The 26,918-nt window shown below is 37.8% G+C and overlaps 1 protein-coding gene across 1 annotated transcript in view; it reads right to left on the bottom strand.

Annotated features, from left to right (window-relative positions):
• Positions 1–26,918, bottom strand: part of TNNI3K (TNNI3 interacting kinase) — a 215,711-nt gene that overhangs the window by 144,261 nt on the left and 44,532 nt on the right. Inside the window, exons 6-11 of the mRNA XM_063298129.1 lie at positions 24,954–25,052; positions 23,634–23,772; positions 7,945–8,089; positions 7,745–7,849; positions 2,590–2,684; positions 205–354 (exon numbers count right to left, since the gene is read on the bottom strand). Of these exons, the coding sequence (XP_063154199.1) occupies positions 205–354; positions 2,590–2,684; positions 7,745–7,849; positions 7,945–8,089; positions 23,634–23,772; positions 24,954–25,052 (733 nt within the window). The remainder of the gene's footprint in view (positions 1–204; positions 355–2,589; positions 2,685–7,744; positions 7,850–7,944; positions 8,090–23,633; positions 23,773–24,953; positions 25,053–26,918) is intronic.

Here is a 26,918-nt window from a genome sequence, read left to right as displayed (position 1 = left end):
GTTGAGAAAGGTCAAGATTGAATTGGTGTGGAACTCAAGCTTTGGCTACCGTGTTAACATTTCTGAGAGCATAAATCCATACTTGGTCTTCTGCATTCTCTTAGTGTCAGGAGCTGGTGCATTTTCAGTAGATTCTAAGCTGTTCTGCTCTTCTGATCTGCAATGCTTTTTAATGCATAAAGTGGAATACCCAGATAATGCTACCTTTTTCATAGGCCCACATCAAACAGGTTTGTTCGTCTTTCTCACCACTGGACCTGCTGGAGTCAGAGGCTACTAGATTCATATCAGCTCCATTGTCCAGTAAAAATTGGACAAGACGGATATGGCCATGGTAGCAAGCAGAATGTAACCCTGGAAGAGAAGAAGGGGGAGGAAACAAACCTTGTTATAAGCAAGATTTTCATAACAATATAAAGGGCTGTACAATAATAAAATGGATTTAAAGGATTTAAAAAAGAAGGGCAGACTTGTTTTAACTGAGCTTGATTCCTGTTGATTATATGGATACGTCTATGCAGTTTTCTTGACACTTCCTTCTACCAAAATGTCATTTTAATTTCCCAGCCTAGCCTACTGCCCTGGAGAAGGTAGGCTTACTCCAGGATGAAGAGATAGTTGTTTAATTCCATTTTAAGATGAACATAATGAACTCATACTTCCTCAGCCTGAATATACTTCATATTCTGCATATTTCTTATAATTTCTCTATTTATAAACAATTAAAAATGCATGTGGTATATACATCCAGTCAGGGGCATCTGTGGAGTGTGAACAAACCACACCTCTTTTTACATGCATTGTGACCCGTGGAGAACAAGGAACAGGGCTTTGATTGCTAGGTTGTACCACAACCTTTACTTTTTTAAGCCTCACTGTAGATGACCTTGCTCTTAGTTGTACTAGGTGTCTAACACATGCTTATCCAGAATAAAAATGAGTATTACAATTGAAAGTATTAAAAATTGTGCAACATTAGAATCTTCAAAAGTGTTCTAGTAATGAGATACATTTTAAGCTCACTAATAAACTGTAATAAGGAAGAAGCAACTCTTGACTCCAATTTCACTGTGTTCACTAGAGGCTATCACAGACAAAGAGAGTTACAGTAGTTATTGATATCAAAAGTATTTGCAGCAGAACCAACAATAGGAGGCCCATTGATGATCTTTACCCAGAGATAATGCAGCAGTTCCTGGAATCACCAGCCACCACCATTGCAGATCATCTTAGAATGTTGGGACATTGTATTATGGGGGTTCTGCTCTAGGTGTGCTCCAGGTGTGACCAGCCTGGACCTATGTGAGGCAGCTGCTAGCCATGCCAGGCCTTCTTCCTGAGGCCATGTGCGCCGTTCTCCATATAGTTGTGGACTTCAGCATGTTGGAAGCTGCTGGCTGTTTGTGCGGCTTTGCAGGAAGAAGTCTGGACTGAGAGTGAGCAGCAGGCCTGTGGGTAGGCTCTGCTAGTGCTGGGCTCACCTCCATCCCACACTGAAGCCCACAGGCCAGTTTTCCAGGAGTGCTTCCAACATGACTGCAGACTGAGTGCTGCACCTCCGGGAGGCCTATGTCCCTCCAGTTCTGCTGCCACCCAAACAGTGCTTCCAACACATTCTCCATCTTCACTTGGGAACCTGCCGGTGGCTCTCCTGTCTTGCCTGGTGACAGAGAGCACCATGCCTCACTGTCCTGCTGCCTCCTCCCTGGCCGGGCCTGGAAAGGTCCCTTCAGCAGATAAGGCTCTGCTGCCCTGCCATGCAAACCACATGCATCCCAGGGCTGCATCCTCACCCAGCGCCTGAATCCCGGGCCAGCAGCAGCAGGAAGATGGCGAAGGTTAACTGCAGGCAGCGGGGGCAGCAGGAGTAAGCACAGAGTGCAGGGCAGCCAAAAGGGCAGAGATGGGGGGAGATAGGCAGGTTGGAGGAGTTGAAGCGAAGACAAGTGTGGCGGGCAGGAGAAGCGTGAGGTCCTTGTCTAATGACGGAACTGTCCTGGAATAATGACTGCAACTGGAACTACTGGGACTATTGGAACTGCCGTCACTAAGCAGTGCAGTCATGTGATGTTTTGACTAATGACCACATTGCTTACTGATGGAAATTCTGATCCCAGTTGTGGTTGTAAGTTGAGGACTACCTGTAACAATTTTGGCACATGCATTATATTGGGGAAACAGTAATATGTACATCTGGCGAAACCTGCTCATAAACGTATGCAATCCCTGAACAGCACTTACTTACACTTCTATAACTAGAAAAAAAGAACGTGTAAGTGCTATTTGGGGACTGTATACATTTTTGAGCAAGTTTCTAGTTAATTAAAATAATTTATATCTATATCCAACAACAGCTCTTCTTGTGAATCTGTGTATTTCTGGAAGTTGGTAACAGGATGCTGCATGAAATGAAGCTTTGGTTTGATTATTAAGATCTCTTAATAATCTTAAAAAGCATGAAGAGATTAAGATCTCTTCATGCTTTTAATTATTGGCCTGTCTATCACAGAATAGTTCTACTAATCATTGTTATACATTTTTCTCTCCCGAGTTCTCACACAAACACAATACAGATCCTTAGTAATTTACCTGTATGTCCATCTCTACCCTGATGATTGAGACTCATTACATTCTGATCAAGAAGAAACTTCACCAGTTCTATGTCCTTGCCATAGGTACATGCACTGAATGAATTAGAAGAGTTTTTTGAAAACAAAAACAAATCAATTATTGAAAAAACTTAGTCAATAATGTATAAGAAATATAGCTACCTAAGATTTTGATGTATAGAGAAATCTTTTTTTTCCAATAATTTTATTAAGAATTATGTTAAACAGATAAAACTAATACAAAAATCTAAGAGAAAAATAGATTAAAAAAATTAAAAAGTGCAGAATCTCTCCCAGAAAAACAATACAAAAGAAAGAATAAGAAACTTCCCCCTTCCTCCCCAGCAAATATATTCAATATTAACAACTTATCACTGTCTCTTAAAATACAAGTATAACTTCATTCCATACCTCAACCCATTTTCTATAAATTCATCTCTAAATCTTCAGCTCTCCTTAATAATCAGCAAAGTTCCAATGAAAATTAACAAAAATACCTAACAACATAAATATACCATTTAATCAAAATCCCCTTAATCCCTGTCTTTAGTATCAAAATCTGTTCCCAATTAAACATTCCAAAAAATTAAAGACTTTTAAATATTACCAGAAATTGTAACCCCCATTTACCTATAAAAAATTATAATGTAAATATTGCAAACCAGTCCATTATACCCAATTAGACATTTTTAAAAAAACCTATGCAGTCAAGATAACCATTAAGTCTCACCAGAAATAACAGTTCGGTGTAGTGCTTAGGTCATTGAGCTAGAAACCGAGAGACTGTGATTTCTAGTCCTGCCTCAGGCCCAAAGCCAGCTGGGTGACCTTGGGCCAGTCAGTCTCTCTCAACCCTAGGAAGAAGGCAATGGGAAACCACTTCTGAAAACCTTGCCAAGAAAACTTCAGGGACTTGTCCAGGCAGTCTCTGAGAATCGGACACAACTGAACAGATTAAAAAAAATAAAATAACCATAATCAAATAAACCAATTTTGTATTTTTTCCTTCTTCTTCCCAACAATCCTTAAGTCCCATAAATAAAGTTCTAATTTCTGCTTTCTTCTAGTATCCTTGTCTTTTCTCTCGATGCGTGTGTCATCTTTATCCAAATCCATTTGTAATTTCCATGTAGTAACTCTAGAAGATCTCTTACATTCCAATTTAAGAGGGTTGTTCACCACACACTTTTGATACATTATTTGTATGTCCTTTTACATTTTTAAATAATCATCCAATTACATTTGTAAATCCAATATTTCCATCTCTATCTTATAGGTTATAAATTTTAAGTCTACCTTAAAGTCCTTTTTGGTTATCTTCAAAGGCACTTGTTTCTCTTCAGCAACAACTTCTGGTTCCAGTATAGAGTTAAATAACCCAAGCACTTCCTGAGCCAGTTTAAAAAAATGTTTCCTTTAAAGTCGCCATCTGGTGCCCTCTAATGATAAACCTTCAAGGTCTTAATATCAGCTTGGAATGTAAGCAAGAGAGATATTCCCACACGAGAGGATCTTTCTAATTAAGATCAAAGTCTTTCTAGAAATCAATTTCTTCCAAGCCCTTAGCATTTAAAAACTTTCCAAAAAGCAACATTATGATCATCCTTTTGCTGTATATTGCAAAAAATAAGGATATTACCAAGCTGGAAACACGTAATTTCCTTTCCTTTTAAATGGATTGAAGATAATCTCACCCAGTGGATTATAAACTTGCGGTTCTGAAGTTTTTTCAATCTCAAAGAAACAATAAAAAATAAAACTCCGAAATGATTTAAAAGATGAGGTTTGGTCAATCCTTGAGTCCTCATAAGGCTGCATTAACAGCTCAGAGGATGATGGAACCCACGACTCCCAGCTGATTGTAAGTGGGTTGATTTCTGCTGTCTACTCACAAAATACAGCTGTCCGGAGTACATATGGGTAATCTCAAGATCTCTCTTTGATCCAGAGAGAATTTCAGCAGTCCAGATCCCGCATCCAGTTCTCTTTTCAGCCTTAATGCCCCCCATGATCTGCAGAGCAGAGAAAATTTGGTGCATTACATCCGGAAGCCTAGATGTACAGAGAAATCTTGTGTATGTGTGTGTGTGTGTGTGTATGCCTCTTCCTATATGGTGATTCACAAAATTTACATTAAGTAAGACAATCCTTACTCCCAAATGCCTCTGCTGTGCGATGTATGCAAAAACATTGACTGAAAGAAGCACCTCTTTGAAGAGACAACTATTATCATCTGAGTTTTGCATAGTTTTACCAGATTTTATTATTTATATTACAATTATGTTTCAATACAAGCCAGTGAACTCTTAAAAAAAACAGTAAGGATATAAAGTTTTTAAAAATACGAAGACATTCAGAGCTTCTGTGTATTGTTGATGATACAATTCTAATGCGGTTAAGTCCTGTTTCTCAAATTAAAGTTTTTAGTATGTAGGAGGAAACATGTTACATATTTGGTTTGCACAAATTAATTCTGGTTTTGCCTTTAATTTCTGGATATTGTATTTGTATTTGCTTTATAGCTCTGGCCACCCAGAGTTTTTCCTCACTAGTGATACTTAGTACAAATATGCCTTGTCCTGAGACTCACCAGATGTGTTTTGTAACTGTAGGATGTTTTGCAGCATGGAAAACAGTAATATAAGGGGAGTCACTTCCGCTGAGGAATGGTGAACTGATGTTCCACAGATCGCAGGAGGCACTACAGCTAAAAAGGCAGCTGGATGCTGGATCCGGACTGCTGAAAATTCTCTCTGGATCAAGGAAAGATCTTGTGATTACGCATATGTACTCTGGACAGCTTTTGTTTGTTTGTTTGTGAGTAGACAGCAAAAACAGATGTTTTTGGGTTTTCTTGCAATCAGCTGGGAGTCGAGGGATTCCACTGGGCTCAGAGCCATTAATATAGCCTTTTATGGACTTAAAGTCCAACCAAACCTCATCTTTTTCATCACTTTGGATTTTTTTCCCCTTGTTGTTTGTTAAGATTGAAAAACCTGCAGAACCACCAGTTTGATAATCACTGGGTGAGTTTCTCTTCAACCCATCCAGGAAGAAAATTTAAAGTTTTGTAAGAATTCTTTCTGTTGGAATACACAGCAAAAGGATAATTATAGTGTTGATTTTGGAAAGTTTTTAAATGGATTAAGGGTTCAGATCAATTTGAATTAAAACACTTTGAAGTTAATTAAAAGGATCCTCTCTCCTGGGAAAAGTTGTTTTGTTTATTGTTTGAGCTGATAAGGAGACTTTGAAGGTTGGACACTAGAGGGCACCAGGTGGCTACTTTAAAAGAAATGTTGTTTGGGTCCAAGAGGTTTTCCAGCTATTTAACTCCATAATAGAATCAAAAGGTGTTATTGAAGAGGAACAAGCCCCACTGAATAAAACTGAAATGGACTTTAAGGTGGATTTAAAAATTACAACTCACAAGAAAGAGATGGAAATATTGGATTTACAAATGGAACTGGATGATGACTTGAAATGTTTTTAAAAATATACAAATAATAAATCAAAAGAGCGATGTGGATTGTTTCTTATATTGGAATATAAGGGATTTACTAGAGTTACTATATGGGAATTCCAAGAGGACTTTGATAAAGATGACATGAGTTTTGAGAGAAGAGACAGAGAGAGCACGAGAAAGCAGATGTTAAAACTTTGTTTGTGGGACTTAAAGATCACTTGGAGAAAGAAGAAAAAATACACAATTGGTTTATTTGATCATGGCTAAAATAATGGATTGCTATTTCTGGTGATGCCTAATGTTTTTTTTTTAACTGGGAATGGATGATAATTATTTTTGGCAGTGTTTAATTGGGTGTAATGGATTAATTTGTAATACTTATGTTATTTTTTATATATAGATAATGGATTACTATTTTTTTGAATGGGACTGGATGATGATGCTTAGTTTTGGTAATGTTTAATTGTTCTTTTTTTCAATTGGGATTGGATTTTGATTATTTGAAGAGAGGGATTAGAGCAGCGGTTCCCAACCTTTATGGCACCAGGGACCAGTTTCGTGGAAGACAATTTTTCCACGGACAGGGCAGGGGGGTGGGATGGTTTCGGGATGATTCAAGCGCTTCCTCTTTTTCCCAACCTTTTATTCTTTTTTCTTCGCGCCGTTTGGAGATAGCAGCCAATGGGCTTGCTTTCTCTGACAGGAGGCGGAGCTCAGGCGGTAATGCGAGCAATGGGGAGCGGCTGTAAATACTCAGGCTGTAAATTCGCTCGCTCACCCACCGCTCACCTCCTGCTGTGTGGCCTGGTTCCTGACAGGCCACGGACTGGTACCAGTCTGTGGCCCAGGGATTGGGGACCCACGGATTAGAGGGAATTTGTTTAAATAGAAATGGACATACAAATATTTAAGTTGTTACTTCTGATAACCCTTACTGGACTTTTGCTGATTAATAAGGAGATCTGAAGATTTAGAGATGGGCTTATAGAAAATAGGGTGAGGTATGGAATGAAGAAATATTTGGTTGTATTTTAAGAGACAGTGATAAGTTGTTAATGTTGACTATACTTGCTGGGGATGAAGGGGGAAGTTTATTTTTCGACTTTTTCTTCCTTTTTTCTTTTTGTTTTGTTTTTTCTTTTTCTTTTGTTTTGTTTCTTTTTGTTTATATATATATTCTGTATTATGTTGTTGTATTAGTTTTATTTATTTAATATTTATTTATTTGTTTGTTTGTCAAACATGTCACCACCATCTCTTCCCACCAGAGGGACTCTGGGTGGTTTACAACAAAATAATCAGTAAAACAATAAATATACGATACAATTACAATATATAGAAATACGATATCTAAAAATACAATTACAAGTAAACAATAAATTATAAATAGAAGTAAAATTCAAATGGCAGATGGTCTAACCCAGCTGGTCTAACTTAATATAATCCTCAATAAAATTATTGGGGGGGGGGAAGAAAAACAGTAATATAAGACATAAATCAAGGCCTGGGAATGAGACAAGGTGAGCATCACAGGAAAAGGAGGTAAAATTAAGGTTGCCAGGCATTTCCAGTAACATTTCGAGTAACAAATAAAGTCTCTCAGTGACAGAATAATCCAGTAACTTTTTTGAGTTGGAGAAAGGGAAAACTCAAACATAAAACAGAGTACCTATGAAAGGCAGTTTCACTAAATATATTCTCCTTAGTGAGACTTTCTGTTCCTGAAAGCTGAATTAACTCCTTTACAACTTCAAATTTTCCATTGTAGCAAGCCCTGGGGAGAAAAATATCAACACATTGCTTTTAGTAAGGAAAGTGGAAATCAGTGCAGGCTAAGGGGAAAAAAGCCCTGGATTGCTCGTTACTCACAGGTGAAGTGGGGTGTCCCCATAGATGTTAACCACATGGGACTGGACTTCAAAATTACTTTGGAGCAAGAACCTGACAATATCATGATGTCCAAATCGAGAGCAGAAGTGGAGAGGAACATGGTCTTCATTGTCTTGAGCATTCACTACCATTAAATCAAAGAAGGAAAAAAAGATAAGTAGCTATAATTAAAGCAAGCTATCTCATGGATCATGGATGTGATGTATAGATTATGAAATCCTCATCAGAAAGGCAGAGAATCAGATGAACCCAAGTGGCCTTTTATTTTATTGGTCATATTTTTATTACCGCCCATCTCCCCCACTTGAGGGACTTTTACACAATTTGATCCCATAAGACAGGAACATACATCCACTGTTTCCTCAGAGATTTTTTTTTTTAATCGTATGGCATAGCAGTTTAGTGTTCATACTGCTTTTTCTTGCTCGGAAATCCTTGTGAGGTCCAGCAGCCAGATGTATAGACTATTTAGCTGTGACAAGTCAAGTTGCCTGGGGTGCACCATGAGGAGGCTAGTCTACATTGCACCGAGTTGGGCTGAGATAAAGTGACTGGCCCAAGGTCACCCAGCCAGCTTTCAGGCCTAAGGTGGGACTAGAACACACAGACTCCTGGTTTCTAGCCCAGCACCTTAACCACTAGACCAAACTGGCTCTCAAAGATTTTTGTTCAATTCAGATGAAAGCTTACCCAAAGTTCAGAAAATAAAAGAACATACTTTTGTACACTGTCCCAGACTAGTAAACTAACCACAAGCTGCAAGGGAAAGCAAACACATACTTGTCCAAATCAAAATCATGAGCAATCTGCGCATTTGAATGAAGGAGTTCTAAATCAAGACAGTTGATTTAGAAAATATTAAGCAAAACTAATTTATTTGGGAGAGGGTTTCCTCTTTGGGCAAAAAGGAAATATTATCTGACCCAAAGCCATGATAGGAAGCCCTATCTCTGGCTGCTGATCCAGAAGAAAGAGGGAGATCTTCAACCCAACTGAGCTGCAACTGAGGCACCAAATGGAATCCTGAAGCTGTCTTTCAGAGATCCATCCAAGTGAACTTGAACTCAGTGGAGTTGTTTGGAACCCCAGGGAACCGCAGCCTTTTTCTATTTTTCCAGTTTCTTGTCTGTTAGGAAGAATAATTTATCCTCACTGAAAGTTCATAGTGATAGTTCATGAGATGCAAAGGGCTCTATGGCAGTTTCTAACCATTCTCATATCCCTGGTTTGTGTCCATTAATCCTTGAATGATTCTGAAATATAAAGGAAGAGAAGCAATGCTCTGTCCCCAGGCCTGGACTTGATTGTGGTTGCTATGTATTGGCGGGGCCCTGTTGTATTTTTGTACTGTTTATGGTTGTAGCTGTTTTAGTCCAGGCTGCCTGTTTATGTGGTTTAACTGTTTTAATTGTTTTGACATTTTTTTTTGGTAAGCCACCCAGAGTCTTCTGGAAGGGGTGGCCATAACAAGTCTAATACATTAAATTAAATTAAATTAAATCCCACAAAAGCTATCCTGCACTAGTCCTTAAGGAGAACAGTCTCTTCCAACTTGCCCTGCAGCAGATCCTGTGTATTGCTTTCCCTATGGGGATGATTACTCTGACCTGCATGGACAGTGGCGAAAGAGATTAAATTCTTCCAAACAGCACCTTGCTCTCTCGTCTGCATTGGTAAGAAGTATTCATTGCTTAATCTGCTACAAAACAAAATAAAAATCATAGATTGGGGACCTAGGGGTAACATCTAGCTTAGCTGCAAGTCCAACACCAGGAGTGTCCATAGGGTGTAGTCAAAAAAATTAATATGGCAGGCACAACAGTGTGATCAAAGATCCACCTGTATTTTTGTGTGTTGCATGTGTGATACATATAAAAAACAGGCAGCACTTCAATTACACTCTTGTGGCTACCATCTTGACCTGTTTTACCTTACACTTCAGACACCCTGCCTATCCTGTTCACTATTTTAGCACACGGTTTCTCAAATATCATGAGTGACTGATAAAGGATTTCTAAACCATAGGGGATCTTTTACGCCTTTTTCATGTAATTGCTTAGAAACCTTAGACTGTACTGTAATCAACTATTGCTGTAGTTATATTTGCTGAGTATTATTGTGGGGTTTTCAGTCAAGGAAAATAAAAAGAGCATGACTGAGTTAATGACCTTTTCACAGGAATCCTGCTATCTTACGTATTAACCATGCAGAGCAAAAATATGATCCAAAAAGCAGGTGTTAAAGGAAACAAGCACCCAAGTTATTAAAAAATGAATGAGAAACCAAAGCTCTTCATCATAAGGAAACAATGTTCTGAGGCCTGGAAAATTCATACTTTATTTAAAATATATTAATGCTCATACCGAGTATCGTATGTAGGAATAAGAGCTAAAATAAAGTTACTTCTAAAAATGTTCTGTAGAGAAACTGAATCTTTTTCTAGGCTGATTATTTGCATATTAGTAACATTGATTAATTGACATTGACATTCATGATTAATCTGAAGCTGATGGTATTTATAATTTACTCCTCCCCCACCACATACATCATAAGTGCAAAATATGTGCATTTATTTTGGCCTCTGCCTACCAAAGGGAGAACTCTTTTCTATCCTATGTGATCTGTAATACCAAACAAAATAGCCTTCCTAATAATGATTTTTGCATACTTACATATTTCTTTTATCTGTCTTCCATGCAAATTGAACTCTGTTTACCAAGTCCTTGTATGTTTTTAGCACTGTTTAGAACCAGGATACTATCTTTAATTTGAGCTTGTATGACCTCAGAAGCAGCACTGCTGTTCATTTTTAGTTATGTGTTAAAATGCTGTATTTTAAAACTGCCTTCAGTAGTTACTTTGCCTACTCTATTGTCGCAATAAATGGAGAAGAAATTGAAGTCGTCAACAATTTCAGTCTACTCAGATCAACAATCAATGCCAAGGGAAGTAGTAATCAAGAACTCAAACAACGTATCGCACTGGGAAAATCTGCCATCAAAGACCTATCTAAAGTTTTCAGAAGTAAAGACATCAGTTTAAAAACAAAGGTGCATCTGACTCATGCCATGGTCTTCTCAATTGCCACATATGCCTGTGAAAGTTGGACATTAAAAAAGGAAGATAGAAGAATTGATGCATTCAAATTGTGGTGTTGGCAAAGATTATTGAAAATACCATGGACTGCCAGAAGAACAACAAATCAGTTTTAGAAGAAATACAACCAGAATGTTCCCTAGAGGTGAAGATAACTAGGCTTAGACTCTCATACTTTGGGCACATTGTCAGGAAAGACTGATCGCTTGAAAAGGACATCATGTTTGGTAAAGTCGAGGGCCAGCGGAAAAGAGGAAGATCTTCAGTGTGATGGAATGCAGACATTGGAACAGTCAGGCATACAGCGCAAGACTGAACAGCATTTCGTTTTGTTATACATAGGGTCGCCATGAGTCATAAATGACTCAACGGCAACTAACAACAATATTTACTAGAAAAGCAATGAGATGGAGTCAGGGGAGCAAAAATGTGAGAAACACAGAAATCTCCATCACTCCCAATGCCTCTGGAATTTCTAAATTCAAAGTTTGCTCCAGTTGACATCCAAGAAGTAGAATTTCATCCATCGGGGCTATTATTGGTGTGATACCTCATAAGAAACACTGGATTCATCTCCTATGGGAATTATCCTAGTTAAGTATTTATAAAGAATATCCAGGAAACAGCATGCCTTTTTTTTTTTGACAGAAATTCTCCAATTCCTGGCTTGCAGCGATCAGTTTTTCACTTCTCATAAATGCAATAATCCACTTGAAATTGATGTACAGAGGTCAGAAATGCTTCTGAAAGACATTATTTCTGCTAAACAGTATTGCTTAAAATACACATTTCATTTCCAATCAATATCTTGCATCTCTCCCCCCACCCCAATTTTTTTTGGACATTGAAGTCAATTCAGTGAGTTTATCAGATTTCAAAAGCTTATAATTAAGTAGGCTGGACTTTTTGAGAACTGTAACACAGAATCCCAAACACAGTTTGGAAAAAGAAGAGCTTTTATCTTTCTGTCTTACATTGCTATGGAAAATATATTGGCATGGAATCCAGTAATCTCGCCAAAAATGAAATGGATGCATTACTTATTAGCAGTTCTAAGAGTTCATAAAATTACACAATAGTTCCTTCACATAATCCTTTACTTATATAGTAGAATAAATTTCAAAAATGTTTTAGAAAGTATTTTAAATGAGGAGATTGAAACGATTCTCATAAAATCAGTTCTCTTAGATAAGAAAAGTACAGAATGTGAAAGGAACAAGAATAATAAAACTGAATTTAGTTAAAGTATTTAAACAATCCACAAAATGTTCAGTTCAAATAATAAGGCTTAAAAAGAAGTGGTAAGAAAGCAACAACCACAATAAAAAAACATCTGCGCTGTTCATCTGGCAATAAGTGTACATCAAAGGATTTGGAGTTTCGCCCATAGTCCTTTACTGGATTCATGCCATATTTCAATTGGCAGTCAAAATCCCAGGTGCAGTTTTGAAAATCTTCCATCTCTGACATATTTGCTTGTATGAAAAATGGAGCAGATGAAGAAAAATATATAACTCATAATAGATCCCCATTTTAGCAGAATATTCTAGATAATATGCCTAGTGTAAATGTCATCAGGAAGAAAGCAAGCGAGGGGTATGAGACATGATGCATAACATATTCTTATTTTGCATGGTATCTGGTTGCCTAAAGGAAATCGTAACTGAGGTCCATAATATGAATACAATAATGCAAAATATGGGCCAGGTCTTGCTATGGGAGAATAAAGGGATGTATAAAGCCCATTTATTCAGAAAGATTTGGTGAAAAATAGAATAGCACTGATTTATTACGGCTATCAGATCTGGGCTGCAAAACTCTTGATGACCACTAGAAGACAGAAAAGAGATACAGAACACTCTTAACTCTTTGCTAGCCTCTAGTGTTTGTCTGGATCAGTGTTTTTCAACCTTGGCAACTTTAAGATGTGTGGACTTGAACTCCCAGAATTCCCCAGCCAGCAAGGGGAATTCAAGGCTGGCTGGGGAATTCTGGGAGTTGAAGTCCACACATCTTAAAGTTGCCAAGGTTGAGAAACACTGATCTGGATTTTTCAGTGCAGTTCTAGAAGTCCTAGATTTATATTACTTAGTTTCAGACTGAGAGTGACAGGAAACAGTGAACATCTCTGCCCAAAATTCTGTCTGTTGTAATTTTGTGTCATCACTGTATTTGAAAGAGATAATTAAGAGATGCATAACCAGCATGCTACTTAGACTGATTAATTAATTGAAAATATTCAGCAACAAGCTTCCTAATCACTGTACAATGGCTTCCAGTTTCAGGACTTCCTTTGTGTTTGGCTACACTTAGTGATTGTGTGTGGAGGAGTCAACTGAAGTCTGTAGATACAAGACTGAAACAAGAATGGTGAACAAAACCTATCACCCAAGGAGAGAGAGGATTCCTATCAATAGTATTATCCACCCTCACTGTATGGTTTTGGATTTATCAGTGCACGTGAAACATTTTTACTACCTTGGTGATTTGGCGAAAAGATCACAAGTGGTATGTTAGAGCAGCATACACTGGAAGAGGCCATTTAGGTTACTGAGTCCAAGGCCAGCTCCATGCAGGAATCCAAGTTAAAGCATCCCTAACACATGATGACAAGCCCCTGCATGAGCATATACAGTGAAGGGAAGCCCTCAAGCAGCCTTGGATAATTGGTACCACTATCAGCCTGTCTTACAGTTATGATTTTTCTTTTAACATTTAATCAGAAATGGCCTTCCTCTAATATTTATTATTCTCTATCTTGCCCTCATGTTGTTTATTTCCAATGTCAGAATTAGTTTATAGACAATTAATGTGATTATTTTATGAGCCAATGTTCTTTCTTATTCTGAATGAAGTGGTTTAATAGGACTAATTACAGCAACATCCCCATTTCCTTTTAGTGTTTACTTGAGATTCTTATTTCAAGGTTTCATCTCCAATTTGTTTAAAGCGTTTCTGATCAAGCTTGCCATGTGTTGCCAAATACATTTCAACCAGTTTTTGTAGGTGCTACCAATTTTTTACTAGCAACCCATCATTTAGAAAAGTCGTATCATGGTCCTATAAATTGATCTTACCATTGCCACCATTTATGAAGCTAATCATTTGCTTGCAATGTTCTTTCTCTTTCTGGTCCTTTTCTATACATTAGAAGAATGGATAAGAATACCATCTAAGTGCTAGAGTGTCCTTCCTAAATGTTGAAAATTCATTGTGTAACTGCTCTTGGCAATATCATTTTTTGCTACATGTATTATCAGAAAGATTAATTGTTAGTGGGCTTGATAAATCTTGGAAGCTGTTTTATGGTATCCCTAATCCTTGCTCTGGCAGTCAACACTCTTCATGGGCCATGAGTCCAGTTGACATATGGCCTTGTAATAGTGAATCATGAACTACTGCAACTCTTCCCTTTGTCTTCTTGCCAGAACAGGTGCATCTCCTCTGTTCTTTAGGGACCTACCTTCGTGTTCAACAATGTGTCTTCTTCTTCCCCTGTTTCTTTGGTAAGGGCCTCAGAGTAGTTTCTGAGTTGCAGTGGTACATCACTTCTACAAACTTTTTTGGTTGCCATTCTTTTCTGCTGGGATGTTCCTTAGATTCACTTCCCTTACGATTTCTTTCCTATGGTCCATACTTGTTTGCTTTAATCAACCTTTCTCCTCTCTTAGGAGCTGAAGTGTTTGTTGCTCTAATCATTTTATATTTTCTTCAAACATCATTGGAACCTTGCAGTTGTTGACAACATATGCAAGACCGTTTTCAGGCAGGCATACAACAGATCATGACCACAGGGTCATATTAATTCATCTTCATTTCACTGTTGTAGACAACATCCATTGAAAAGAAAGAAGAAACATTCTTCTTGTTCCTGTATCAGGCTCTCAAGTTAAAGGAAGAACATAGTGCCTATTTAGAGGGGAAAATTAGTTAGAGATCTTCCATTCAATTTGCCTTGCTAAATCTGCTGCACATCCTTATTTCTTTGCTCTGTGCACTCATTCCCTGGAAATGAAATGCCTTCCCTGCCTCCTGCACTGTCACTGATTTCCTTTTCTCAAAATATTTATTGACTTAATACTGGGTAGATATACATGAATATCTGGCAAAAATTTACATTAAAAGTGCATATGTGAGGGAACACAATGCATACACAATGTTGTCTATGAAAAATGCTTAATTTAATACAGTGATTGGATACATGTATTTTGACTCTGATGAAATACGTAAGTTGATCTATATCTCTTGCCATTAGTATGCTATGATAGTCTGAGTAGATTGGTTTCCCATAAGAATGTTGTAATTCTCTTCATGTGGTTAATTATCTTGAATCCACATTTCTCTGATTCCATCATATTTACTTTCTATTAAAAATGTATTGGTAGCTAAATATGCAAGCACTTGTGCAAAATAAATGGGGGGTTAAAATGGAGATGTATGCCTGAATGCATATCCTATTGAAAGAAGCTGATAGCATCTGAATTCTGTTGCACATTTAATTTAAGCCTACAATACTTAAAATCAAAGATTTGCCTGACATTCCATAGAGCATGGATGTTCATGACCATAAAAGTGGAAATGTAAAACTCTGTGGCAATGACAAGATACATTTTATACATTGCTGTGCTTCTAATCTTTTTTTGCCATCCCAGACTTTCATAACCTGAAAGTTATACTACAGGAAAACATTCTCTGGGGAGCTGCTCCAGTGCCTAACCAGGCATGTTTTCTGACGAATCTTCAAAAGCACAATTAAAAAATTATTTCTGTGACTTTGATGGTGATTCTTAGAGTTTTCTATACCAAATTTCAGGTACAGGCTTTAACCTTCAACAGCTTTTAGGAATTGGATCCAAGTATAGAAAACAGCAGGCCCATTCATTTATCTTTGAGATCTATGAGATGTACTCTAGAATAAATAGTATTCCCTAAATTAGACTATATAGAATTAGTAGTGGAATATATAGTATAGTATAAATCAGAATATATAGTATCCCTAAATTAAAATAGTTGGTTCATGTAGAGATTTTGGTGCTTGCTTTGCAATTATAGCACCAACTACTGAGATTCAGCATTACAGTATAAGAGTTTGAAAACATGGATTAAGCTGAAATTGCTAGCATCCTGCACGCAGGAACATTTCTACAAGGATCTCTACAGATTCTATACAATACACTCCCATACGTAGCTACTTAGAAGTAATTTCCACTGAGTTTGATGAAATTCTCCAATAAGTGGATATAAGTGGATAATCTTAATGCTAGCTGAAGGAAAAATTAAGTGAAGTCTGGCAGCTCAGCTTGCATTTAACTTTATACAGAAACTGAAGCAACAGAAACAGGGTCAGTTGGACATATCAGTTCTAATACAAAAGAGGACTTTCATGGCTTCAATAGTTTTGTGGAAAGGAGACATAGTAGTTGAAATTAGAGAGACAGGTTCTGTTCAGACTTAGGCACAGAGACTTTATACATGGAGATATTTTTTTAAAAAGAAACTTTAAGGTTATATATTCCATTTCCTCAGGTATCTCCTTTATGGGCATCTGTATACATTGTGTAGTCTGCCAGTCCCAAAATGGGAATCAATGGAGGATCTTAGAAATGGAGATACATTCCCCACAGCACATGAAATTTGCAGATAGTGCAACAGAATAGAGGCTGAAAGTTTTAAAAAGTTTTAAATACCCCAATTTTATAAGAATATGTGGAGTAGCTTACAGAAATATTGAAAAACCCTCAAGAATCTTATTTTTCCCATCAATGTTGTACATCAGCTATGTAGATAGGTACAGCCTCAGGATGAGAAGGCAACATGTTCTTTTCTGACACTGACAGGATGACCTCAAGCATAAACTACTCTGGGAAGGTGGTGTCAACATTTACATCTCATATGCCCAAGGATATGCAGAACACAAAGTATCAGAAAAACTATTTCCAGAAACATTCCAATTTACCACTGGACTCCCCACATGGGTAAAGATTTTAAACATGAAACAGCACTGGCAGCATTTGACCTTAACTTGAGAGAGTTCCTATTGTGTATGAATAAGACAGCCTGCTGTTGTATAATGGATTTTACAAAATCCAATACTGAACTAAACAGTGACATTACAGTGCACTCCACTTATAACATGTGAGGTTACAAGAAACAGCTTCTTGTAACAAGTAAGAACAGTCAAATGTATCATAGATAAAAATTAATAAAGGGCTTGCTTCTTCTGACCACCACAGGCAAACTAAATTTAACACTACTGCAAATTTAAGAAGCAAGATAGGGGCACTATTTCATGGGAATAAGGTCCAAAGTTCACAGCTGTACAATACCTTTATTAGGACGGATCAGAAGAATGTGCAAGCTTTCAAGGTTTTAAAAATAATAGAAAACAAGTTCATTCTATATATTCCGAATATTGATGTGTACATATTGTGAATGTGCCTATATGTCCACATGCATGCATCAGCATAACACTTTCTGAGATCCTGAAATATCTATTGAACATTTCCCCTACTTACTTGTCCACTTAACAATTATTACTCAATATGCCATTGCTCTGATATCTTTGTTATGCTGAATTCCATTTGATTCCTATGGAATGATGAGAAAATGTAGCCAAATTTGGCTAGGTGTTGATAGCATTAAGAGTAAACAAAATCAATTCAGAGTAATGTTTCTGGATTTATACTACCTTCCCTCTGAACTTAGGAATTTCATACTGATTATAATGCTATATCATCCTGAGATTGCTAATCATCATATCATAGTGATATATCTAATCAGAACTGGCTGTATATAATAACATAACTGAGGCATCAACCGGAAAAAGGCAGGAATGTTTTACATACATATAAAAATGAATATTCCAACCATAATTAATTGGAAACTAAACAATATGAACCATATATTAAGCAACCAAAATGGCTGAGGCATTGGACTAGGTTGGCAGACCAGATTCAAGTTGAACCTGAACTCTGAAAACTCACTGGGTGACTTCAGGCTTGACTCTTTCTCAACCTTTTCAGAATTAACATTATGGCGAAGTAAGCTGCCTTGAATTCTTGGAAGGTGGCATATAAATCTAACCAATCAATAAATAATAAGGATCTTAGCAAATGCCATATTTTTTTTAAAAAGCCTCTGAAGAACAGTGTCTGTCAATTTGTAATATATTGCTTACAATCTGAAAATATGTAACATATTTCTGTTATATTTCCTGTAAGTATAGCTATATCTATTAAACTGATTTCCTCCCCAGCCACCCCCAGCCTCAGCTCTGAGTGGATGTTAACACAGTCATTCCATTGTGTGAATAACAAGAGGTACCTGAAATATGCATTTTGTGTATATACACATTTCTTTTTGAAATGTGTATGTATCTTTATGATAAAACAGGTGCTGTAAGAATTACCTCTAAGTCACCTGATCAGTTCATTCAGCTGATTGGCCAGTTTGAATTTCCCTCCTTAAAAACAACCCCCATCTCCCTTAGAAAATCCTGTTTGGTGAATCACCTTGTCAGTATTCTCAAAGGTTAAGGTTCTTGATAAATTGGGTATTTAGTTTGGTTAGCTATAGTTAGCAGTGCTTTAGTTTAGTCTGGTTTGATTTCAGTTGCAACTAATTACTTCTGATTCCTCTCTGCTAGATTCTTTAGTAAATTGAAATTGAGTTGAAATTGTTTACCTGTTTCTTAAGAAATATTCTGAAAAAGGAGGTGGTCTTTCTCCATTGGTGCAATCCTTAGGCCTGGATTATTCCTCATTCAGGCTGAGGTTTAGCAAATGTTGGAAATTACACCGATGGTGCCAATTTATCTATCTGTTCTTTTAGAGCTGAAGGTGCAGAACCCTTTCAGCTGTCACTATTCTCTTTGGCGATTGAGAACGCTATGATAATCAAGCACCACCCAAACTGACATCTTTTGCTTTCATCATTCAACAAGCACATTTGAAAAACTAGCATTAAAGCATTCTTCTCCATTGGCCAGATTCAAATTTGCAAGCAATATTCAACTAAGAAATTAAGTCTTCAAAAATTCTAATAAAACTCAAGCAGATCTCTATCTTAGGGGTTAATGTGCATATAGGAACGTGTGCCTATGCAAACTCATCCAGTGGTTTCTACAATTTCTGAGTATCTGATACTGGTTTTTCTTTGCTCAGAATTTTTGAAAATGCATCTAAAATATGAAATTAAATGTAAATTTTAATGTGAGAGACAAATTAATGGAATGGAACTGGTTGATAAAAGGAATGAATATATAAAAGTGACATGAATCAGAAATGGATTCTTTTCCCCACTCAAACCACCTTCCCCTAAATTATACACACAATAATGGTTACTTCGAAGAGTCCTGTGACTCTATTGGAGGGAAGAAATCAACTTTTACTCATCTGAAAAAGAAAAGCAGTCCACGATCATGCAAGCATCTCAATCTTATTTCAGTAATTTACTAAATCTTTGTCAGTAGAAATACTTTTGATGTCCACATTTCTGTTGTTTCTCCTTTTTGGCTTCAGTGATAAAGATTTTAAAAGCAGCTGACAAAATAGAACTAGAGCCCAGCAAAGATGATGATGATGATGATGATGATGATATATTAAATTTATATGCCACCCAACTCAGGAAAACACAGAAAGCAAAAAAGAGCAAAGATGGCAGAGATAAAGAACCAGGATGGGAAAAAGGAGAAAGGGGGGCTTCAATCACACTTGCCAAAGGCCTGGGCAAAGAGCCAGGTCTTTGAAACACCAATAGGGTGGTCTGCATCTCGAGGGAACTTCATTCCAGAGAGCAGGCACTGCTACATGGAAGGCATGCCTCCAGGGTCCCAATAGATGGCATTGTTTAATCGAAGGAACTCGGAGTGCACCAACCCTGCCAGATCAGATCAGCTGGGCAGATACTATGGGAGACAGGTGGTCCCTCAAGTAACCAGGCCCTGTGCCACATAGGGCTTTATTGGTGGTGACCACCTTGAATTGTACCCAGAAGCAAACTGGCAACCAATGCAGCTTGCAAAGCAGAGGTGTTAAATGGGCATACTGAGCCATATCCATCACTGCCCATGCTACTGCACCAGTTGGACCAGTAGAAGATAGAAGTCATATGCCCTTAACATATCCCCTCTGTATATTTATATGATATAAAACTGTAGGAGCAGCATTGTTGGTAGAATAGTTTTGAGTTAAAACTCCCAAATGTTGTATAAAAATGGGTGGCCAAGGTGTTTGTGGCAGGACCCTGATGATTCTTTCCCAAGAGGAAAAAGAGAAGCAAAGGCTTGACACTGTTTTTCATTGGACACATGTTTAACCCCATCTGGCAACATCTGGACCTTGTTGTCCTACTTCAATAGCAATTGGTCTGATTCCTCGGCTTCCTGGATCTGAAAGCCTGTACTAGGTAGGTCAAAGCACTGAAGCAACGTGTGTGTGAATTTCAAAGGCTAATTGTAAATAATGAATTATTTGCCTTCATTTAAAGCTCAAAATTTTGTTCTCGGTTGCCATGGAGATCTGAAGTTTCAGAGATGGTGCTCTGAGAATACATTTTCATCTTCTAGCTTCTTGCTTTATTCTCCCTCTTTTCTTTTAAAATATACCATCTGTAAAAAAAAGTCCTGATTTCTTCTCTTTAGGAATACATTAACAAACTGGTAACAAGACTTTTTTTTTTTTAACCTGGTATGGTGGGTGAACATCTCCCACTCCTCCCCCATCTCCTGGTATTATAATTATACTGGTTCAGTGCACACACATCAGGCTTTAAATATCAAGGTCTCTTGGTGGAAAAAAGAATAACTTACAAATCTGAGTTATGCTGCTCCTACAGTCTTTAATGAAGGAGTAGGAGGTAAGTAACGTATTCATAACTCACAGAGAATATATTAAATTCACACTGGCAGTACTATGGAGTAGGAAGAGTATAACACTGTGAGTTCCAATTTGACATGGCAGAATGATACTACACAAACAAGGAGCAAGAAGAATGGGAAGACCAAAGCTTCAGGGTAGTCTGTGAAAAACTGAAAAAGCGTTTTTTAAGAAAACATCTAGGCAGGGTCAGGCCTGGTTAGTCCTTGGAGGAGACACCTTCACAAAACTGTATGTTGCAGGCTACACTGAAAAGTTAAAAATAGCTGGAAGGAACCATTTTTGTATTGTTGCCCAGAAAATTACATGGATGTCAGTCCCACAGGAATCTTTACCTTTACATGACATGAATCAGCATATTTAATATAAAAAGGGCATTTACTGAAGACGGAGTCACAGACTGACTAGCTATGAAAGTGATGAAACTCTCTATTAAGCAAGTGGTTGATGAGTAGATTTTTTTTTTTTACCGGCACAGCTGCTGTCTTTTCAACAGCTGCAAAGACAGGAGTCAAGCAGCAAAAACTGATGCTGCATACCCATTCTAGAGGCAAATGCATCTGATCAATGTCAGTTTGCTATTGAAAGAGGTGCAAGATACCAGCTCCTAAATGAACTCCCTCTCCTTTCTTTCTGCAAAAAACACTACAACAGCAGAATGGTAGTCATAGAGATCAGCTCTACCATCTTCCTTGTTAAAGACTGCTGCCAATCCTCCAGTAATCTTTTTGTGTCTAGAACTACCTTGCAAGAAACCTATTTGTGGCCACTCTTCTCTTTTCCTTCAAAATTCCTCTGAAAACTCAGCTTTTCTGTGAAGCCTTTGGTTAAACCATCTTTAATGCACCCTCTGCAGAGACGCCATTAAAACTCCCTCCCTGCCTTTTCCCTCCACTTCACCCCAGTTTAAATCTAACATCAGTTGAGCCACTCCATGCATCTGACAAAGTGGGCTGTAGCTCACAAAAGCATATGTCCTTTAATAAAATACATTGGTCTGAAAAGTGCTACCAGACTCCTCCTGACTTTTGCCCTCCCCAGGAAAGGGATCATAGCATAGCTTAGGGATACAGTGAATGTTTTCTTTATAGAAGATTCCTGGCCAAGCCAGTTAAAAAGGATCTTAAACAGTACATGATGCAAACTTAGTCAGAAGCTGCAGAGTTGCAATCACCAAAATAGACAACACTGGGCTGATGGACTAATGGCCTGATATGACATGGTATTTGGGATGCCATATCTGGGATGAATTAGAGTTTTCTGTATCTGTTTGATTTTTGCAGCCCAGATCTGGTAGCCCTAAATACATTCTAAATAAATATTTACTGAATCTGCACTTGACTGTGTTTATCCTGCTTACCTTTCCTCTTGTCTTCTAATGCTTTGTCTACCATTGGTGACATTTAGATTGCAATTTAGAATTTTTGAGTACCTGCTTGTTTCCTCTTCTGTCTCTGGTTACTTTATAGCTGTGCATCCCAGAGTTTTTCCTTCATTACCCCAAATTGCTTATCAGAAAGTCCTTTTACCCAATGTAGGTAAAACACTTTAAGTCAATTTAAATGTCCCTGTTGTGACTGGGTAATGGGTTTGTGTGTCATTACCCAAAGAAAAACCACTTTTACCCAATTTAGGGTAATTTATCCAGGTTTGGGAAGCACTGCTTTATAGTGTACATTAATAGTGTTTTATAAATAAGATACCATTATTGTGTAAAAATAAATTAACAAAGCAGAATAATTCAATCCCAAATATTTAATATCCCAAGGAATTCTATAGAGATCAGGGGGTTGGTGATGGTGATGTAGTTGTCCTGGTGTTACTAAGTAGGCAGAAAGAACATGGACTGGCATTGGCTGAGTTGGTTTGATCTAGGGCTACCATATCTGGCTTGCCAAAATCCAGAAAAGCACTAGATGGCAGCAAAAAGGAACATATAAATCCAACTCTGCAGCATGTTATGCTTCTCTGAATTTTTGAAGCTCAGGTATAGTAGCCCTAGTCTGCTCTAAATGTTTTTTGCTGTTACCTTGGTGGCTCAGTTTGCAGAGAGAACAAGGCATATAGAACCTAATGCAATAATCCCATCAGCAGAAAGTCAAAAAAAGAAGGGTAGAAGAAGGTCAAGAAAACTTGGAAAGAAAAGGACCACAGGAAAGAAGTATATGGCCAGGAGCTGTAGTGAACAGGAATATTGCAATTCACATAGAGGTAGTCTTTGCTTAACAACCATTCATTTAGTGACAGTTCGGACTTATGATGGTGCTGAAAAAAACGACTTATGACCGGTCCTCACACTTATGACCGTTGCAGCATCTCTGTGGTCACCTGATCACGATTTGGGCACTTGGCAACTGGTTTGCATTTATGACCATCACAGCATCCTGTGGTCACATAACTGCCATTTTCGACCTTCCCGGCTGGCTTCTGGCAAGCAAAATCAATGGTAAACCACATGTTTTGCTTAATGACCACATGGTTCAATTAATGTCCACAGTGATTCACTTAATGGCTACTGCAAAAAAGTCATAAGATCGAGTTGGATTTGCTTAATGACCGCTTTGCTTAGCAACTGAAATTCTGGTCCCAGTTGTGGTCGTTAAGGGAGGACTACCTGTATAGGTTTAAGTAATCAGATACATTATGAATTGGAGATCTCTAAAACACAACATCAGTGTTTTATTTCTAATAACTTACCCTCTGCTTTGCTGCCCTCCTCCATCAAAAGCTTTGCAATATTGAGAAATCCTTTGGCTGAAGCTAAGTGAAGAGGCCTATCCCCAACTTCTCCACTCATGTTCACATCAGCACCAAATTTCAACAAGAGTCGGGTTACCTGACAATATTTTATTAGACAGCATGAAATTTTTAAGCTACATTTACATTTTATATGAAATGAAAGGAAAATACATTCCTACATGCCTTAGTATTAGGGCTTGTTCTTTCCTATAATACCCAAACAATATTATACTGTATTTAACAGTTATCATGAGACTCAATATTGGTAGTCTTGACTTATAATGAAATTGCATGTTGACAAATTATTTAATATAGGTGGAGTCCCCATTCCTTTTAAAAAATGATACAATTAGTAACAGCTGGCATCAGTTTATTAGTTTACTTACTGATTTAAATATCAAAATAAAATAAGCTGCCCAGAAATTAGCTATAGTTTACATTCTAAAGCCAAAACTCTTATCATAAAAGCACCATATGCATTTTAGCATAATTTCACCAACTGTGACTATTTGTTCCAAAGCAACTTACACCAAAACAAAGTAAATCAGCCTCAAAATCCTACACACAAAGATCTTTCTAATGTAACTGGATGAGCTGAATGATATAAATCTCAAAGAGAAGCATTCTAGAAAAGCAGACATTGCACATACCGTTACTGTGACTGAATGTGTGATTAGATTCTTTTCAGCTGCCTGTTTTGTTGGTTTCCCTTTTCAAATTACCTCTGGAAGTGCTTCTCTGTTTTATCTAGGCAGCCCTTCAGCACTGCAGGAAATATACAGTGCCTAAAGAACTTGCCTGAATAGTCAAACAAGATCCCAAGGTTCTTGGGTGTTATTGAGTACCATATTCTTTTTCTAGCATGAACGCATATCACAGAGAGTCAAACATCAGCAGCAGCAAGAACAATGAGCAGTGGCCGTCATTTACTATCCATGCGCTATTGTTCTGAGTGGCACTATTGATTGGGACCCTGAAACAATGGAAGCAAGGGGTAGGGCGCCCACCTACTGATTGAGAGGACAAGGTTATTCTAAGCAGCCATTTGTGACAATATTTTAAGAGTTATGAATGGGATCCAATCTCAGAACTTCCGGGGCTGGGTTCCAGCATCTCTTGAGCTATTGCAAGAAATGTTGAAATTCATTATTTCCAATGAAATTGTTTCAAATGCATGGGTGGGATAAACCCATGGCCACGTGGCTTTCTCCTCTTTATTAAACACACTGCACATAACATTCCCCATCTATGACCAAACAGTGACAACTTTTGCCATACCTGTTCATGACCATAATATGCTGCAATATGTAAAGGGGTGAAAAAAACTGCATCTTGAACATTAACATAAGCGCCATGTTGTAGAAGAATATCAACAGCCTAAGAGGAAATGAAAAGAGAAATGTTTTAGTTAGAATAACTAAATAATTGTGTTTGTGGAATGTTACTTTTCGAACACGATGTGTGTGTGTGTGTGTGTGTGTGCGCATGTGTGTTAAATGAATATTCTGCATCATACCATAAATGTATTTTTTTTTAGTTAAGAGGAAAGTTTTTACAAGTTTCTTAAAGCACAGAGGGATCTTTATCTTGCATTCTTACATTTATTGAGAAGGTCAATATTCAGTCAGGATAGCTCTGAACTATGCATCATTTGCTTGTTAAAAATGATAAAAAAACAAAGGGCAAATGAGACTGGAATATTTGGAATATTTGCTAAAAAGTAACATATCTCTTCTACTGAAAGATGAAGAATATTTTATTACCACCAACTGCCAATGCAACTCATAAAATACTAGTTTTATAAAGGTCCATTAATTTCACATCAACTTAAATGTTCAGAATGTTCACTGGATTGTACATAAAACAGAATATAATATGGACTTCAGGAACTCTGATTCCTGTACTCCAAGACAAGTGGTTTGATCCCACATCTTTCCGAAACACACTGTAAATAAAATTCCCCATTTATGATCAATCTTGGCACAGCAAAGTCTGCAACTGCAGTTAAGTAAGTTTAATTGAAATAAGTTCAGGTTCATGGCAATAGCAGATTGCTTGCAGCATTCACAAAATCCTCCCAGTCTGGAAGTCCTTTGGCCAGAGCCGCAACTGGGGGGGGCAAGTGGGGCATGTGCCCCGGGTGCTGCGCTGGGGGGTGCCAAAATGGGTGTGGAATCCATGTTTGCCCCAGGTGACAGAGACCCTAGTTGCAGGCCTGCCTTTGGCATACACCAAAGGAGGTCCCAGTCTGCTCACCTTCAGTGCACATCTCAAGCAATCCTTACCAGCCTGGCACAGCAGGAAATGCTGGAAATACTTTGGCGAGCTGAAGAGGTATCTCTTCTCAGCCTTCTCCCATAGTGTGAGCTTAACAAGACAAAACTCAGAAGGCCCAGAAGCAGAACAAAGTGAAGCAGCATGGTTGCTTCTATTTGTTTCACTCTCAGAAGCATGTTGTTTCACAAAGCAGCTTTCAGAGGTTGCTTTCTTTCAGACTTTGCTGAAACACAGCATTCCTTCAACCCTTCATATAGCCCCAACAGCTGATCATGCAGAGCTGATCATGTGGAGTTTGGAAGCTACTTTATATCCTTATCAGGAGATGCTTCTGCTGTGACATCAGTGAACAAGCGTCATCCATCGTAACGGCACATTTGTCTTCAGTAAGGTGCCTTCTCATATATTTGAGCTAGAACTACTTGAGCGGAAACTGGATACTTTCATGTTTTCAACTCACATGGAATCTTTCTTATATACACAAACACTTTCCACTGCAAACAATCTTGCTGTGCTTGTGGTGATCAGCTCTTCAGTAATATCACCAGAATGACTTGGAGAGAGGGGAAGCCATTCAATCCTCCTCACATGTTATATTCCAATCCAACAAATTCAGTTTGTTTCACATTGCAATTTTATGTATATACTTCTCTTTATAATGTTATTCCAAGTTGTGTAGTTCAGCTGAGAACTTACAGTACTTCTGAAGCTGCTCCTTTCTCAGTCATGAAACACTTGTTAAGAAGAACCGCCTTCTAGCTACAATCTTATATGAATTTGAAACTATTGGGGGAGGCAGTGGGTTTAGGATGCGTCTAACTGTACATTTCAGAATATCAGGGTATGCTCTGCCAAGGGATTAAGAGATTTGCTTGTATTTAATAGGCTTTGTGTGGCTTTTTCCACTACAGGATAATATTGTAAGATTCATCTACAAATGAAGAAAGCTTCTTGGAAGCTCTAGTT

The sequence above is a fragment of the Candoia aspera genome, chromosome 3, assembly GCF_035149785.1.
Source record: "Candoia aspera isolate rCanAsp1 chromosome 3, rCanAsp1.hap2, whole genome shotgun sequence".
In the NCBI taxonomy this organism is placed as follows: Eukaryota; Metazoa; Chordata; class Lepidosauria; order Squamata; family Boidae; genus Candoia; species Candoia aspera.
The sequence above is the reverse complement of the archived record's forward strand: the minus strand, read 5'-3'. Positions and strand labels throughout refer to the sequence as shown.